Source organism: Rutilus rutilus (assembly GCF_951802725.1).
Source record: "Rutilus rutilus genome assembly, chromosome: 5".
Lineage (NCBI taxonomy): Eukaryota > Metazoa > Chordata > Actinopteri > Cypriniformes > Leuciscidae > Rutilus > Rutilus rutilus.
Genome location: NC_140213.1, coordinates 15,411,063 through 15,429,317, shown reverse-complemented (window position 1 = coordinate 15,429,317; position 18,255 = coordinate 15,411,063). Strand labels below are relative to the sequence as shown.

At 36.9% G+C, this 18,255-nt stretch overlaps 2 protein-coding genes across 2 annotated transcripts in view; one reads left to right on the top strand and one right to left on the bottom strand.

The window, feature by feature from the left end:
- Nucleotides 1-14,401, top strand: part of dhx36 (DEAH (Asp-Glu-Ala-His) box polypeptide 36) — a 142,470-nt gene extending 128,069 nt beyond the window's left edge. The window contains exons 20-22 of the mRNA XM_084409512.1: nt 6,843-6,960; nt 13,805-13,957; nt 14,063-14,401. Coding sequence (XP_084265638.1) covers nt 6,843-6,960; nt 13,805-13,957; nt 14,063-14,230 — 439 coding nt within the window. The 3' untranslated portion in view covers nt 14,231-14,401. The remainder of the gene's footprint in view (nt 1-6,842; nt 6,961-13,804; nt 13,958-14,062) is intronic.
- Nucleotides 14,402-14,424: 23 nt separating this feature from the next.
- Nucleotides 14,425-18,255, bottom strand: part of LOC311290901 (rho guanine nucleotide exchange factor 26-like) — a 164,275-nt gene continuing 160,444 nt past the window's right edge. The window contains exons 13-15 of the mRNA XM_084409646.1: nt 17,141-17,208; nt 16,735-16,836; nt 14,425-15,217 (exon numbers count right to left, since the gene is read on the bottom strand). Of these exons, the coding sequence (XP_084265772.1) occupies nt 15,075-15,217; nt 16,735-16,836; nt 17,141-17,208 (313 nt within the window). The 3' untranslated portion in view covers nt 14,425-15,074. The remainder of the gene's footprint in view (nt 15,218-16,734; nt 16,837-17,140; nt 17,209-18,255) is intronic.

The window sequence follows — 18,255 nt, the reverse complement described above, 5'->3', positions numbered from 1 at the left end:
GAAATCCCAGTTTACTCGATCGAAGGCCTTTTCTGCATCAAGGCTGATCAAGGCCAGCTTATTGCTGGAAATATTGTGAATCACTTGAAGACTTCTTCTGATATTATCTTGCGTTTGCCTACCAATTATAAAGCCAGCCTGGTCCTCATCAATTATATCAGAAATAAAGGTTTCAAATCGTTTAGAAATAATGGATGTATATAGCTTATAGTCCACATTTACAATTGATATTGGCCTATAATTGGCACAATTATCTCTATCTTTATTTTCTTTGGGAATCAGCGTAATAATTGCTTCCTTCCATGAGGGAGGGCTCTTGCCTTCTTTATGGATATAGTTTAAAGCTCTAAGAAGAAGCGGCTTCAATTCTTCGTTAAATATCCTATACCACTCACCGGGGAAACCGTCACTACCTGGGGCTTTATTTGCCTTTAGTCTACTTATTGCTTTATCCAGTTCTTTTGATGTAATTTCTGCTAATATTCTTTTTTTTTGTATTTCTTCTATACAAGGAAGGTCTAATTTGTCTAGAAATGCTCTGATCGACTCTTTGTTAGGAGCGCCCTCTAGTGAGTATAATTTGCTGTAGTACTGATAGAAGGTGTTTTCTATTTCTTTTGGCTCAGTTTGAAGCTTATGCGAGGTAGGGTCTTTAATTTTCAAAATTGTTGAGTCCGCTTGTTGTTTGCGTAATTTTCTAGCGAGCAACTTTGTAGATTTGGGGCCTAGTTCATAATATGCTTGTTTTGTATATCTAGCTTTTTTCTCTACTTCATCATCTAAATAATTTTCAAGTTGCATTTTCAATTTTTGAATTTCTTTTTGAGTGTCCTGATCTTTTTTCAAAATGAATTTTTCCTCTTTATCCTTTAAATCTTTAATTAATCTTTTATATGCTTCGATCCTAGTTTTCTTAATGTTTGTTGCCTTGGCTATTAGCTTTCCTCGTAAGACAGCTTTTAACGAGTCCCATAATATTGATGGATCCACCTCCCCATTGTCATTCTCTTCTATAAATGTTTTGATGTCCTGTTTGACAGATCCAACTACTGATTGGTTGTTAAGAAGGCCCACATTTAATCGCCATACAGTATTTTTGGGGTTATTCTCCAAGTTAAGAGTTAAATAGATTGCACTGTGGTCTGAAACATCAGTGACTCCGATCTTACATTCAGTTACCCGGTAGAAATCTTCCTGTCTCATTATAAAATAGTCTATTCTTGAATGAACCAAGTGAGGTACTGAATAATGTGTATAGTCCCTCATAGTTGGGTGGAGCTTCCTCCACACATCCACCATGCCCGTTTCCTCCAACATAATATTAAGTAATTTTGTAAGATTTCTTTTACTTCTGTTTTTACTTGTGGCATCAAATTTCAAATTTAAGACTGAATTCCAGTCCCCTCCACATACACAGATCCCTTCCGCTTCTGCTGTGAGCGTATCAAAGAATTCTTTATAAAATGTTGTTTTCACTTTCAGGTGGTGTGTAGATGTTAACCAATGTCATAAGATTATTTTCGATTTTACCCTTTACTAGAATATATCGACCCTCCTTATCCTTTACTTCTTTGCAAATGTCAAACTTTATTTTTTTGGTTACAAGTATTGCAACTCCCCTCCTATGACTTTGTGAGTATGAGCTATAAAATATGTTGTAACCAAATTTAGTAAGGTTTTCATGCTCCAAAGCTCCTAAATGTGTTTCCTGTAGCAAGATAATGTGCATATCGTCTTTCCTTATCTTATTCATCACCCGTGCCCGCTTTACTGGGTTACCTAATCCATTGACATTCAATGACATTATTTTAAGCTTTTGACTGTGCATCATAAATGTGAGGTGGTTCAGATTGGTTGCTTGTCTTATAACCATCAACTTCGAACATGAACATTGTAAATAAAAACAGAAACAGAACTGAGATTAAAGCAACAAAATAAATAAACTGAAAAAGGCTTCCAAGGCAGGGTATTCGTAATTCCCCCATTTTCGCCAAAATAAGGTAAGGGGGAAAGCCTCCCTCTAAGAGAGGACCACCTCCCAGAACCAGTGTATAAATCAACAAGAGCTTTTCCACTAATTCAACCTTAGGTGTTTTAGCTCCTTCAAGTCAGGCTATTTGAATCGTAAAAAAGGATGACAGTACTAGTGTTTACATCACTAACAGTCAATGTCCAAATGCAACTAAACACACAGCTCTTTGGATCATAGCTAGTACCTATTTCCTTCAGGCCTCCGCATCTTTGTCTTCTCAGTTCAAGTATTGATCTTCCGTTGGAATTCCTGTAGCCGCTCCCGTGCTCTCTTGGCTGTCTCCCTCTCTCCGCGCCGGGGCATGCGTTGCCATGACGATGTTTGGTCCAGTTTTCGGGTCGCTGATGTGCCGGTGCCGCTGGCATTATCCACACCGAGGTGGCCCCCAGGTAGAAGACCTCGGCGATGCAGTTCTCCGCTCTGTTGGCCGCTCTCCCAATGGATACGCATTCGGGTGTATGGCGTCTGGAAGCGGATACCGTTCTCTTTCAAAACAAGCTTAACCTTTTTATAAGCTTTGCATTGCTGAATCACGTCTGTTGTGTAGTTGTGGTCAAAAGAGAGAGTTTTTTCCCCAGGCTGAATCTTCTTTTTCCAGGCGTTTCTGAGAACCGCTTCTTTGACTCTGTACTGAAGAAAGTTAAAGTCCCTGTAAAGTCAAAATTAAGTATGTGTTCTGAGTTTGTCATACCACCGAAAAATGTGTTATTAGCCACCCAGCCCAATTTCAATGATTAAAAAAGCCGCCAAGTAAATAAAATAAGCTATCAAAATCTCGAAAAAATGAGCAGTAGTCTCAGCTCTCAAATGCTGGGGGCGTGTCCGCTGGCTGCGCTGAAACCACGCCCACTCGCGGGAAATATGACTCGCGCACAGCTCGTGCATGTCGGCGCGACGGGAGGATGAAGGCCGAAGCGGACAGCGGGAGATAGTCGGTTCGGCCCCATTCACCAGTAACAGCGGATTATCAGTGAATTCCAGTTGTCTCCAACGAAAGTAAACTATCCTGATCTCTACAGAGGCGGGTGTGGTGGTGATCATCAGCTCTCCATCAAGGTAACGTTAGCTCTTCACAAGATAAATCCACCTCTTCTTGATATGATAATTTTTCGGAAATTTAAATAAGGACACCGATCTGTTTTCTAAGTGATTGCATCCAGGGAATACGCATTTACATGACGAAGGCATAGCCAGAGCCGTGGGCATAGTAGCTAGCAAACTGTAGGCTGTCTGATAGTAACTCGCGATTGAGCGATAGGCTTAGTGACTCCGTGCGTCATCAAGTAGGGGCCCAATCAAGCTCAGGGGGTCGCAGTGCGTCATCGAGCCCCCGTTTTAGCCCCGCCCAAAAAATCCGGCTCACAGCAAGGGTGAAAAACTGTTAAACGGTCTAACTCCTCAATTCAGTACTTCACAGTTCTCAGTCTTTGTAACATGTTTTAGCAATACATTTCTAGCACTTATAATGTGTTTAGAATTTTTTTGTAGAATTGCCTTTACAGGGACTTTAACAACTATTGATCTCGGGGGTGTGTCGGGGGTAGGTTTCGTGCCAAGTGAGCGGTGTGCGCGTTGTATTTGGGCATCAGTCCCTTCTTCAATAAGTTTTTCGCTCACCAACAGCTTCTCCACAAATTGAATCACAGAGGAACCTTCCATTTCCTCGCGAACCCCGTATATTCGGAGGTTGTTTCGCCTCCCCCTTGATTCCAAATAGTCAACTTTTCCAAGCAATGCCCTTTGCTCTTTTAGTCTCTCTTGGAACACTTCATTTGCCGCTGCTGACCAACTTTCCAGTTCTTCAATACGCGCCGCCGCCGCCTCGAGTTTATTGTCATGATCTTGTAGGGTTAGCGTCGTAGAAGCTAACTGTTGGTTAATCTGTTGTCTGAATTCTGACAGTTCCTCTTTCACTTCTCTCTTTACATCTTCTTTAAACGATGTTAGATCGGCATTTAGCTGAGTTCGAAGGTTGCTTATTTGATCACTTATATCTTTCAAACTGGGTTGAGAAGTCGAGTCACTGCTGTGTGCGTTTATGTTAGCATAGTTAGCATCAAGTGTATTCGCTTCACCTCCTTTGCGTCCCTCTTGTTCCGTTTTTCCAGTCATCTTTTGGCTTCTTGTTTTAGCACCCCCGCTCATATTCCGAGTCTTTTACCAAAAATGTAGAAAATATTCGCTGGATTCAAGGGGTTTTAATCGCCTGACTTTACGGAGCTCTCGTTTCACACGTCCATCTTGTTCCGTCGCATACCAGAAGCCCCCAACCTTTAATATTTATGAATGAATGACTCTCTCACCCGTGGCTATATCATTTTCTTCGTCAACAGCCGCTTGCACCACCTGCTGGTGAGGTTGACTAACAGCTATGGAGATTATCAATCGGCAATCTACTGATATTCCTGCCGCTCCCGGATGCCAATTGTTGAATTTTCTTTCGAATTTGAACCACTGAATTTATGGAAGCGAATTTGTAAAGCAAAATAAAATGGACTGAAAATTGCCTGTCGAATATTATAGGTTGTATTTTTAAACAGAATGAACATTTTGGAAGGGAAATCTGAAAGGTGAATAATGGATTATTGAATTTTTATTAATGCAAACGTGTGTGAAATGTTTTAAATTGAAATATTCGCAGCTTAAATATACAACCATGTTGAATTTCACTCCATAAAAATGCAAGCCCTAAAAATACAATGCATTAAAATGCAAGCAGGGTTAATGCAATGCATTATTTTTTTCAAGTAGTGCAATTCAACAAGCTTTTTTGTTTCAAAAACATTTGTCATTATTTTACTTCCATATACAGGTCACCTGACGCTGATGGCGCGGTATGTTTGGACAGAAGACGAGACAGTTCTTCATTAAACTCATAAAAGACAAAAGTATTACGGGAATACTGGATTCTAAACAACAAAGAAATGCCACAATTGATCAGATAGAGGGAGAAACACCTCATATGTTCTGCTCCCAAGTATAAGTGGCTTTCCTTGCCATTAATGCTTGGATAACATGCCTACGTCTCTTTCAATTAAAAATAATGGCTAGTGCGGTGGCTGAGATATACGTAAACCCACCAACATTCATTGGCATGGTTTTTGGAATGAGTTATCGCGAGAGGAAAAAATTGCATTTTAGTCGCATTACAACGGTTAATGGAAACGCCGTCATTTCGCAATAGCTTTTTATCTACATTTAGAAAATATTGCAAAAGTTTTGCGCAAATCTGTAATGGAACCGCGGCTACTGATGGCATTATCCCAATTTAAGACATCTTCACAGACCTTTGTTCTGTTGTGAAAAATAAAGGGCAGAAAATATGAAAATCAATCTCAGATGACAGAAACGGCATGAAAAGATCTGCATGTATTATTGCAATTTAAGATAAACAGTTTTCTATTACAATATATTTAAAAAATGTGTTTATTCCTGTTATGGCAAGCTGAATTTTCAGCATCATTGACTCATTCTTCAGTGTCACATGATCCTTTAGAAATCATTCTTATATGCTGATTTGGTGCTCATCAAACATTTCTTTTTATCAATGTTGAAAACAGTTGTGCTGCTTAAAGGAGTAGTTCACTTTCAAATGAAAATTAGCCCATGATTTACTCACCCTCAAGCCATCCTAGGTGTATATGACCATTCGGAGAATACAATCGGAGTTATATTAAAAAATATCCTGGCTCTTCCAAGTTTTATAATGGCAGTGGATTGCAACCAACAGATTGAAGTTAAAAAACGTGCATCCATCCATCATAAACGAACTCCACACGGCTCCGGGGGGTTAATAAAGGCCTGAAGCAAACCGATGAGTTTGTGTAAGAAAAATATTAATATTTAAAAGTTTATAAAGTAAAATAACTAGCTTCCAGGCAAACGAGCATAAGGATTCCACTTAAGTGTAAAGCGCAACTTATGCGAGTAATGTGATGTACTGCTGATATTTACGCTACGACATGCTATGCTACGCTACTTCTGACGTCCTAAGTTTCGTAAGTTGCGCATTAGGGCAAGTAGACTGCGTATGGCCGTTTGGCCGGAAGCTAGAATTTTACTTTGTAACGTGTTAAATATGAATATTTCTCTTACACAAACTCAACTCTTTGCTTCAGAAGGCCTTTATTAACCCACAGGAGCCGTGTGGAGTTCGTTTATGATGGATGGATGAATTGCAATCCACTGCCATTATAAAACTTGGAAGAGCCAGGATATTTTTTAATATAACTCCGATTGTATTCGTCTGAAAGAAGAAAGTCATATACACCTAGGATGGCTTGAGGGTAAATTTGGGGTGAAATCATGGGGTAATTTTCATTTTAAAGTGAACTAATCCTTTAACACTTTTGTGGAAACCATGATTTATTTCAGGATTCTTTGATGAATGGTGTAAGTGTAAATTAACAGCATTTATTTGAAATTATAAAAGTTTTGATCAAAGTTCTGTCACTTTTTATCAATTTAATGCATCCTTGATTAATAAATATGTTAATTAAAAAAAAAAAATACTGACCCCGAACCTTTGAACGATAGTGTAAGTCTGTGATCAGAATTTCTGTCTTCCTAAAATAAGTACAGATTATTTAATTAAATTGACAACATTTCCGCTTACAACTTCCTTTTTCTGTTGAAAAAAAAAACTGCTGTGACATTATTGGATTTGTTTGCCCCCCTCCTGGGTGGTTTATTATTGTTTAAATTATTTTGATAAACCATTTGATGACCAAAATTAACTATGGTTTGTTGCTTTACATTATATGGGGCATTTCAGTTTTTGAAAAATTCTTGAAATTGTGTGTTTTTGCAGGCCGGTGTACACTAAGGCTGATGGGAAAGTTTGTATCCACCCTAAATCTGTCAATGCGGAGGAAACACAGTTCCACTACACATGGCTCATCTATCATCTGAAGATGAAGACCACCAGTGTACGTACCTTTTTTTTTAAGTGTTTGTAATGTTTTTATCTTTGCTGACAAGTCAAATATTGAGGCTAATTTGTTATGTGTGTTCTGTTTATTTACTTTTCTATTGTTATTGTTATTGTATTTGAATTGTATTTTATTGTATTTTATTTATCTGGTAGATAGAGCAGTGTTTCCCAACTGGGGTGCTTCGGCATCCTGGTGTGCTGTCTGGCGAGAGCAGGGGTGCTGTGCCTCTCAAACAGCTCGCGAGTACTAAATGGATTTCTTTTTTGTGGCTTGTTGTTGCTCTCAAACGGTCAAATACTAACAAAAATATTGTCTTGTCGAGTATTTACATAAACGTTGGTTATGTCATAAGTGAACGTAAACAGTTCAGAAATGCATGTTCAACAGTATATTGGATCTGTGCGTCAGGTCTTAAAGTGATGGTGAACTTTATGTTGGCTTTTGAAGTTCCACAGAGGGTGAAGTTTATTTTTTATTTTTTTGGCTTGACCAATGAGAAAGGTGCAATTCTCAAGCGGTAAAAGTTCCTTTGTTTGAAAAGCTGACTCAAGCTGCCAGCTTACTCCAATCATGAAAATGTGTCCATTTATACTCTGATAAATATAACAAACACACACTGCATTCTATGAGAAGGCGATGTCCACCAAAGTGTGAGTCATTAAACGAGGAACATTTTGATAGGAGACACCACCTAGATGGGGCTACATTAAGTAGTAGTTCTATCATCAAGCAGTATACACTATACAATATAAAAAGACAATATACAAACAGTAATAATACTCAAAATGTACTGGGGAAATGCCTGTTCATTCATTAGACAGATTTGTAAATGAATTAGTGGAGATAATTCCATTTATATGGGACTACATGTCTGTTTCTTGCAGCCTGTACTGTTCTCTCATTGAGAACAATCAATGTCCCAACTGTCTTTGAAGTGTGTGAGTGGAGCAGAAGGGTGGTGATTCACAGTGGGGCAGACAGACATAAAGTCTACTTGAGTGAGGAATTGTGAAGATTAAGGGTAACAATGGTGTGTTTGATTGGTCCTGTCGTTACATAGTTAGTTTGTGGAGTAAATATACAGGCTATAATCTGTTTGTGTATACAGCTTGTTTTTAAATGGCGGTACCATTTCTGTACCATTAGCCAACTCCAACTGGCACAGACTTTTGGCAACTATTGTCGACTGATCTAGACTGCAAATTGTGGCAAAAGTCATGTAGTGTATTCCAGCCTTTATGAAGATGTGTAAAAAACAAAATATATCCCCCAAACCAGTCTGCTCGCGCAGATCACGTCATCAGCGTGTTCCTGGTCTATGCAGAGTTGTAGACAGACAGTCTTTTTCAGAAACCACCTTCCACAGTTCCTCCTGAAGCAAATCAACAAGCTTATGCGGCGTACACGTAACCGTAATTAATACGAGATGGCAAACCGTGGCTGCGGCTGTTTTTGGCATAAAAATGACTATTTTAACTATTTGGTGGCTATCTGTCACAGTGATGCAGATTGAACAGTCCTGTCCTGTGCAGCAGTGTCCCCAGGGTGAGACCTGGCATGCCGGTCTTATTGTCCTTTTCTGAGAAACCAATACTGGAAATAGATGAAGATGAAATCAACCTGTGCTAACACTAAAGTCACTCATGTCTTTGTTTTTAATCTCTGTTTTTAGTTTGATGTGAAATAAATAATTCATGCTTATTTATTGAATTGGTTCACATTAGGGTCCTGACCAGGTTTAGTTTGCGATTAAATGATGGAACATTGTTGCTTACTTTTTCTTTTTCACCTAGTCTTTCTTTCTTAGCAGTTGCATCGCTCCTTCATAATGATGCAGAAACATGGGGACAGAGTTAAAAAAAATCACATGTAGAGGGAGGAAAAAGATTAAGAGTGACAAGGGAGACCCCTAAAAAAATTTGTCGGATAGTGAGATTGAATTTTTAACTTGCTTCACTTTTTATTGGCTGGCTTCACTTTTTATGATGTCCTGAGCAATCCAGTCATTTATATAGATCAGTGCTCAATACTGTGTTCAGCAAATAAAGAAGGAAGGAAGTGCCAAAAAAATGCTTTTCTTCCTCTCTCTTTTCACACGCATTTACACCATTCTGTTTCTGCGTATGGGGATATAAGTCACCCTGCCGCAGGACATGTTCACTCACAAACACAGTCTATTTCTCCACTCGCTAATGGAACGGATTATATTTAAGCAGAGACAGCCTGAAATTTTTTTTTGCAATTTTCTTTTGCATGAATGCAATTCTTTTGCAATTTGTTTGCTATTTGTACAAAACTACAGTATTGAGTAATGCTTGATACCTGCAAAACTACAAACAGCTTACTGAGTAATGCTTGATATCTGATCAACAAGTGCAAGTGGGTCAGTGACAAAGTTCAAGATCAAAGATCTATTTTAAAACTCATGGTAAATTCTTAGAAATGTAATCTGAAATGTAATGTATTCATCTTGATTTGAAAATGAATACACTACTTTTCTAGAAATTACTTTAAAGTCAAGTGGTGCAATATTTCCTTATACACTCAAATTAATTCAGGGTATTATTCTGAATTATTACTAAAAAAGTATTATTAACACTTTATTTTACAGTGTCCTAGTTACATGTTACATGTACTTGCTGTATTAGTAAATTATGCATAATTACAAGCAACTAACCCTAAACAAAACCCTATTCCTAACCCTACCCTATAGTAAGTACATGTTGTTAATTGATATTATGTAAATGTATAATTACACCTTAACAAGGACTCCTAAAAATAAAGTGTAACCAAAAAAGGGAATTATAATGAAGAATTATGAACTTTAACCCTTGAATATTATGGTTAACTTGGATTTTTAGCTTTGGCATTTTTTTTTTTTTTTGACAACCTAAACTTGTCATGTTACAGAAAGATCAACATAGTTTCTGCCTTTTGGATATTTTTTATTTATTTGAAACTTTTGTTTCTTTTTTTTGATAAGTTGTAACCACCTTGACATTATTACATCACATATTTTTTGTAACATATTCGCATAACATTATAACAAACATCACTTTGATGTGAGGTAAACTGTCTGAAGTAAATTGATATATATATATATATATATATATATATATATATATATATATATATATATATATATATATATATATATATATATATATATATATATATATATATATATACAGTGAGGAAAATAAGTATTTGAACACCCTGCTATTTTGCAAGTTCTCCCACTTGGAAATCATGGAGGGGTCTGAAATTGTCATCGTAGATGCATGTCCACTGTGAGAGACATAATCTAAATAAAAAAATCCAGAAATCACAATATATGATTTTTTAACTATTTATTTGTATGATACAGCTGCAAATAAGTATTTGAACACCTGTCTATCAGCTAGAATTCTGACCCTCAAAGACCTGTTAGTCTGCCTTTAAAATGTCCACCTCCACTCCATTTATTATCCTAAATTAGATGCACCTGTTTGAGGTCGTTAGCTGCATAAAGACACCTGTCCACCCCATACAATCAGTAAGAATCCAACTACTAACATGGCCAAAACCAAAGAGCTGTCCAAAGACACTAGAGACAAAATTGTACACCTCCACAAGGCTGGAAAGGGCTATGGGGAAATTGCCAAGCAGCTTGGTGAAAAAAGGTCCACTGTTGAAGCTAAACATGACTGTCAATCTCCCTCGGACTGGGGCTCCATGCAAGATCTCACCTCGTGGGGTCTCAATGATCCTAATAAAGGTGAGAAATCAGCCCAGAACTACACGGGAGGAGCTGGTCAATGACCTGAAAAGAACTGGGACCACCGTTTCCAAGGTTACTGTTGGTAATACACTAAGACGTCATTGTTTGAAATCATGCATGGCACGGAAGGTTCCCGTGCTTAAACCAGCACATGTCAAGGCCCGTCTTAAGTTTGCCAGTGACCATTTGGATGATCCAGAGGAGTCATGGGAGAAAGTCATGTGGTCAGATGAGACCAAAATAGAACTTTTTGGTCATAATTCCACTAAACGTGTTTGGAGGAAGAAGAATGATGAGTACCATCCCAAGAACACCATCCCTACTGTGAAGCATGGGGGTGGTAGCATCATGCTTTGGGGGTGTTTTTCTGCACATGGGACAGGGCGACTGCACTGTATTAAGGAGAGGATGACCGGGGCCATGTATTGCGAGATTTTGGGGAACAACCTCCTTCCCTCAGTTAGAGCACTGAAGATGGGTCGAGGCTGGGTCTTCCAACATGACAATGACCCGAAGCGCACAGCCAGGATAACCAAGGAGTGGCTCTGTAAGAAGCATATCAAGGTTCTGGCGTGGCCTAGCCAGTCTCCAGACCTAAACCCAATAGAGAATCTTTGGAGGGAGCTCAAACTCCGTGTTTCTCAGTGACAGCCCAGAAACCTGACTGATCTAGAGAAGATCTGTGTGGAGGAGTGGGCCAAAATCCCTCCTGCAGTGTGTGCAAATCTGGTGAAAAACTACAGGAAACGTTTGACCTCTGTAATTGCAAACAAAGGCTACTGTACCAAATATTAACATTGATTTTCTCAGGTGTTCAAATACTTATTTGCAGCTGTATCATACAAATAAATAGTTAAAAAATCATACATTGTGATTTCTGGATTTTTTTTTTTTTGATTATGTCTCTCACAGTGGACATGCACCTACGATGACAATTTCAGACCCCTCCATGATTTCTAAGTGGGAGAACTTGCAAAATAGCAGGGTGTTCAAATACTTATTTTCCTCACTGTATATTATGGCAAGCCGTTCAGGAAATAATTATATTTATAATATCAAGTCTGAATATATAATGAAAGTCTGAATATATATGGAATGAAAGTCTGAATATATATAGAATGAAAGTCTGAATATATAAAACGATTGTCTGAATATATATAGAATGAATATCTGAATATATAGAATGAAAGTCTGAATATATATATAGAATGAAAGTCTGAATATATATATATATATATATATAGAATGAATGTCTGAATATATAAAATGAAAGTCTGAATATATAAAACGAATGTCTGAGAAAAAAAAAAATATATATATATATATAGAATGAAAGTCTGGATATATATAGAATGAAAGTCTGAATATATATATATATATATATATATATATATATATATAGAATGAAAGTCTGGATATATATACTGTAGAATGAAAGTCTGAATATATAAAACGAATGTCTGAATATATATGGAATGAAAGTCTGAATATATATGGAATGAAAGTCTGAATATATATAGAATGAAAGTCTGAATATATAAAATGAAAGTCTGAATATATAAAATGAAAGTCTGAATATATAAAACGAATGTCTGAATATATATATATGGAATGAAAATCTGATGTTATCAGCGCCATCTTGTGTTATTCATCTACTATTTTTTATACACATTTTGAACAATGAGCGAGTCCGCACGGAATTTAGTAGCAGCAATTTTAAGTAATGATCATCTAATTAACACCCTGGCGAATGCATGTACGGGCCAAAATACTGGCAACCGTACTCAACATCGTTCTACTGATGAAGAAATTAATTCGCAATTTCATTGCGGAAGAGCGAATGCGGTGAATTCATAAGATTCATAAATTCCTTCGAGAATGATGCATAATGTTCTTTCAGCAACATTTTGTTGAACATGACTGCCCATAAGCACTAAGAATGTTGCAAGAATGGAAATATGATCCTCGAGATGACGTGATGTAGACTCCAAATTGTTTATGTTGTTTGGAGTATGACCAACTGTTGCAAAAAAGTCTTGTAGCTCACCAAAGTATTGGAAAATTTCAGGGACTGACATTTTTAAATGAATCACAATTCAAAAGGCTAAAACAAGCTACACATTATTCAGTGAGAATTGTCAAATCTACATTTCTTTTCACATATTCACACTTTCACATACATTTAGACTTTCATTCTATATATATTCAGACTTTCATTCTATATATTCAAACTTTCATTCTATATATATTCAGACTTTCATTCTATATATTCAGACGTTCATTCGATATATATTCAGACTTTCATTCTATATATATATTCAGACTTTCATTCTATATATTCAGACATTCATTCTATATATATTCAGACTTTCATTTGATATATATTCAGACTTTCATTCTATATATATATTCACTTTCATTCTATATATATTTAGACTTTCATTCTATATATTCAGACATTCATTCTATATATATATATATTCAGACTTTCATTCTATATATATATTCAGACTTTCATTTTATATATTCAGACATTCATTCAATATATATTCAGACTTTCATTCAATATATATTCAGACTTTCATTCTATATATTCAGACATTCATTCTATATATATTCAGACATTCATTCTATATATATTCAGACTTTCATTCAATATGTATTCAGACTTTCATTCAATATATATTCAGATTTTCATTCTATATATTCAGACATTCATTCTATATATATTCAGACATTCATTCTATATATATTCAGACTTTCATTCAATATATATTCAGACTTTCATTCAATATATATTCAGATTTTCATTCTATATATTCAGACATTCATTCTATATATATATTCAGACTTTCATTTTATATATTCAGACATTCATTCTATATATTCAGACTTTCATTCTATATATATTCAGACTTTCATTCTATATATATTCAGACATTCGTTTTATATATTCAGACTTTCTTTCTCTATAATCAGACTTCATATTATAAATATAATTATTTCCTGAACGGCTTGCCATAATATATAGGAAAAAAAAAAAAATTTGTTTGATTTCTTTTCCTTCTTTTTCTAAAGATCTTCCTCTACGACTGCACCGAGGTGTCTCCATTTTCATTGCTGTTCTTCGGAGGGGATATTTCCATCCAGAGGGACCAGGACCAAGAGACCATCGCCGTGGATGAGTGGATTGTATTTCAGTCCCCGGCGCGCATTGCTCACCTAGTCAAGGTTTGTGTTAATTTGACATGTTTTTGTTTCATATGCCACATGTGACTTGACAGGGCACTCAGTGATGAATTGCAATTATGTTTCAAATTTATTCTTTAAATTTAGGAGCTGAGGAAGGAGCTGGACGTGTTACTGGAGGAGAAGATAAAAAGTCCACGTCCTGTGGACTGGAATGACCGGCAGTCTGAAGATTGTGCCGTCATCTCTGCCATAATCGACCTCATCACCACACAGGAAACCCCTGCTGAAGAGCCCAGGAGAGGCAGCCAGTGAGCGCAACCACCAGCAGCTTATTTATTTCAATGACATTTAGCTGCCACAGAGAAGACTGATCTGCTCTCACAGATGTGTGGAAACCCACTCTGATCTTCTTTTTTTTTTTTTTTTATCAACACTTGCAAGTGTTGGAGTAAATACTTACAAACATTAAAGATAAGAGAACTATTTTGTCACTTCTTTTTTATTTTAGCATTGGCTTGAGTTATTGTATGCTTTCTTTACAGTAATTCATTAAATTTACCATAATGTAATCCATTTGTCTAGGGAGATCTTCCATTTAATAATCTCACTTTAAACACATAGGTCAAGTGAAAGTTTAAGGAATTAAATATCTTTACTCTTTAAATGCACATAAAAACATCTTGAATATGAATCTATATACTGATTATTTCTATTGATTAGATTACAAATTGAGTAGATCTGATACATATTTACATTGGCATGATTCATGTTTACACTTTCCCTGAGAGTCAATTATGAGAGTGAATAAGCGAGTGATCATCTATGTGCTGCTATAAAACTTTCCTTAACTTTAAATAGGGACTCCTTGTCCACAAAATGTTACTTGCTCTTAACAGTGAACCAGTGTCGCTTTGAAAAAAAAAAACATTTTTGTTGAGGACAAAACAAGAAAAACCCTCTCATATTTTAAAATGAGCCCTGAGCTCAGTTTATGATCACATAAAATCACTGTTGGATAAAGCAGAATTCCATATGGTGTGTATTTTATCCTTTGTATCCCCTTTTGAAGTAACTAAAGCAGTTACTGCACTGTAGTGGTTTGAGTTCATCCACAGTTTTATCATGTGCTGCGCGTTCCTCAGGAGGAGGTAATGTCTCAGACATTGGTCTCTAGGCTTTGCAGACGGTCCATCCGCTGCATGTTTTTCTCGATGGTCGCCTGACAGGTGATGAGTTCAGCACACTCGGCTAAGAACCAGCCCCTCTCTCCATCCCGCAGACGCTCTCCTTCATACCAGCCTGAAACCACAGACAGACATCAATTGAGATTCTTGTGTACACAAACCAGACACTGAACAAAGAAAAAATATTTGACTACAAATAAACAAAATCTGCTGTCGGAGCCATGGCTTAGCGGTCAGTAACATGAATGTGCCATTTCTTACAACAGTTCCCCCTTATTTTCCTTGTATTGCACACTTTCTCTCTTTTTTTGCCAGCTTCTTTTATAAAGAACAAAACAAGAGTCTGGAATTTTGCATGAAACTGGTTAAGAACTGTGCAGCTGTGAAGTTTTAAGAGTCGGGTATCAATTTGATAAACTGAAGTAGTGCTGAGATAAACACTTTTTCTACTTCAAATTGCTCTCCTTTGAGTATTGTGGAGAGCTTTTGGAAAGGATGAAATGTTTAAAAATAAAACGGCCTGCTTTCAACTGTCTTTTGTATATTTAATGGCCATTAAAAGATTCAAGGGGCCTTTGAAGCCCTATCCCATGAGCCCTGGCCTTTCAACATGAAAGCCAGCCAATGAGCAGCAACCAGAGCGAGACCGTCGCTTGACCCTCTGACCAGCACCATCAAAACTGAGACCTTCAGCTGAGCCTCACATGAAAAGACATCCCTGTGGTTACAGGACTACTCGGTCTGGGACAATAGTCATTATCCAATAACCACAGAACTGTTCTCTGAAGAACTTTAACACAGGCAAGAGGTTAGATTTGTGTAGAGAATTTAGAAAATAGAAAGTACCAAGTCAGCATGAAGAAAGATTCTTTAAAGCAGTGGTTCTCAACCTTTTTGACTCCAATTACTTTTTTACTCTTTTAATTTGAATGAACGGAAGTTAATGCATACATCCGCACGAACATCCACACGCATTTAAAGTGAGTTTTTTTTTTTTTTTTTTTTTTTTTTAATGGGGAGACATTCTAATCTTTTTTCCATCGCACTGTGAATAAAACTGGCCAACCAATAAGAGTTGCAATTTTGGTCATGTGCCTGTTACATAAAACTATAATTTGGTGGCATTCACAAAGAGACTATTTTGCTGTGACAGTAAATACTAAAGGAAGAATCCAGATCCAGCTTTTTTTCTCTATACTCTTGGATTTGGTGTAGTTTTATAAACATCATAGTAAATAAAAAATTCTGAACCGCTGTTTGAAAACATATATTTGTTTGATGATGTTTCTTCTCTGTGCAGTGTCAGAAATTAAAAGTTGTGCAAGTGGCTGCCCTTGTGTGTGTGTTTTTTTATTACAACATTTTGAACAATAAACACAAAGACAATTATGGCAAATATCAGTCATAGCAAATCAAACATCAGAATATACATTTGGTGTTTCCTTGTGTACTGCTGTATTTCTACTTTTCCGTAGTGCCACCCACTCTCAAATGCATTTTCATTCAGTCAGTCTGCTGCTTTTTTTTATTTTGCATTGATTTGAACAGACATATTGAATGCCAAAATCAGACTGAATTATCGTTTTGGTGTGAAGAATAAGAAGAATGGAAGAATAAGGGAGGTGATCTCACCGTCCACTATCTGTGACAGCAACACCACATCAGCGACCTGTAGAGAGAGCTCATCCGGCTGCCTGGCTGTGTACGTCCTCGTCACCTCCACCTGCATGGCGTCTAACACAGAAATACACACATTTATCACTTTAACAAGTGTCCCTAGTCCCTAAATATTCCTCCTTCAATGTAATTTTCATGTATCGTTTTACTATCCTCCTGGCAAAAATCATAAGCTTATAGAAAATGAATACTACACTTCTCACAAAGCAGCAGATTTGAGGCATCGTTCAGGAAAAACACAGTTTAGTAATTGTAACAGCGATTGTAACCAGCGACTTGATTAAGCAGTAGCTGAGTAGTGTCGCTGTAATACTCCATGGCCAGAGGGTGGCACTGTTTCGCTGAAACTGGTTATACTCACTCATTCTGTCATTCTTGTTGTCACTGTTGTTCTGTCCCAGAGCGCTGATCCACCGGGCTCTCTCATTACTGTCACCAAAAAAAAAAAAAAAAAAAAAAAAAAAACACCATGATTATCTGATAACCACTGAAGCAGTTTTTTTTTTTTTTTTTTTACTTATTTTTGTGTGGTCTTATTTGGTCAGAATTAATCCAATTGTAAAAACCAAACAACACAGATCATCTTCCTTTTTCACATTCCTTTATTGTTCTGGACCATTCAAAGACACACACCCCCAGACTCAGGTACAACAGTAGGTAAAGTTACTAGGAGAAACCTGACCTCGGTGCTTGAACATTCAGTACAAGAAGCATCTGTTCGCTCTTGTAAGCTCTTTTGTGTTTGTTCAGTTTCAGTGTGAACATTCAGCTACTTTCATACAAAAATAGAAAGAAAGAAAGAAAGAAAGAAAGAAAGAAAGAAAGAAAGAAAGAAAGAAAGAAAGAAAGAAAGAAAGAAAGAAAGAAAGGTCATGCCATATTTTACTCTTTCAATCCTTGATGATTTGAACTGTGAAGTACGAGTCAAATTCAGCACAAATATCCCACACTAAACATTATTGTATTAGGAAAGCAGAAAGACACAAGGGGGTCGTCTGTCAGAAACTACTTCTTTGTTTAATGAGATTTGCTATTAAGTTGTGAGAGGAAAGTACTGAAAACCAGGGGAAACATTTTCAGAGCTGACCTGCATTCAAGCTCTTAAAGTGAGTCAGCCAGACTGTGGGATGTTTAGCACAACTGCTGAACTGCAGCACACACAGATGCCAGTCCCATGTCACGAACTGAGCTGACGAGCTGCATGAGTCATGCTTTGCTCATTTCGGTCCCGTTTACAGCTAAAGGGGTCACAAAGGCCTCCCCTGTTCCATTACCGGGAATCTTAATGAGCGTGATTGTGGAGTGATTCATTCACTAACTAATTAGTGTTTATAGAGTAATTAGTGTTTAATAGAGTCACTGACAAAGAGGGGAGGAAAGAACATGGGAAATCGCATATAATCTTATATAAATCTTAGCATGATTAAAAGATTACAATACAATTTTAATATATATATATATATATATATATAAACG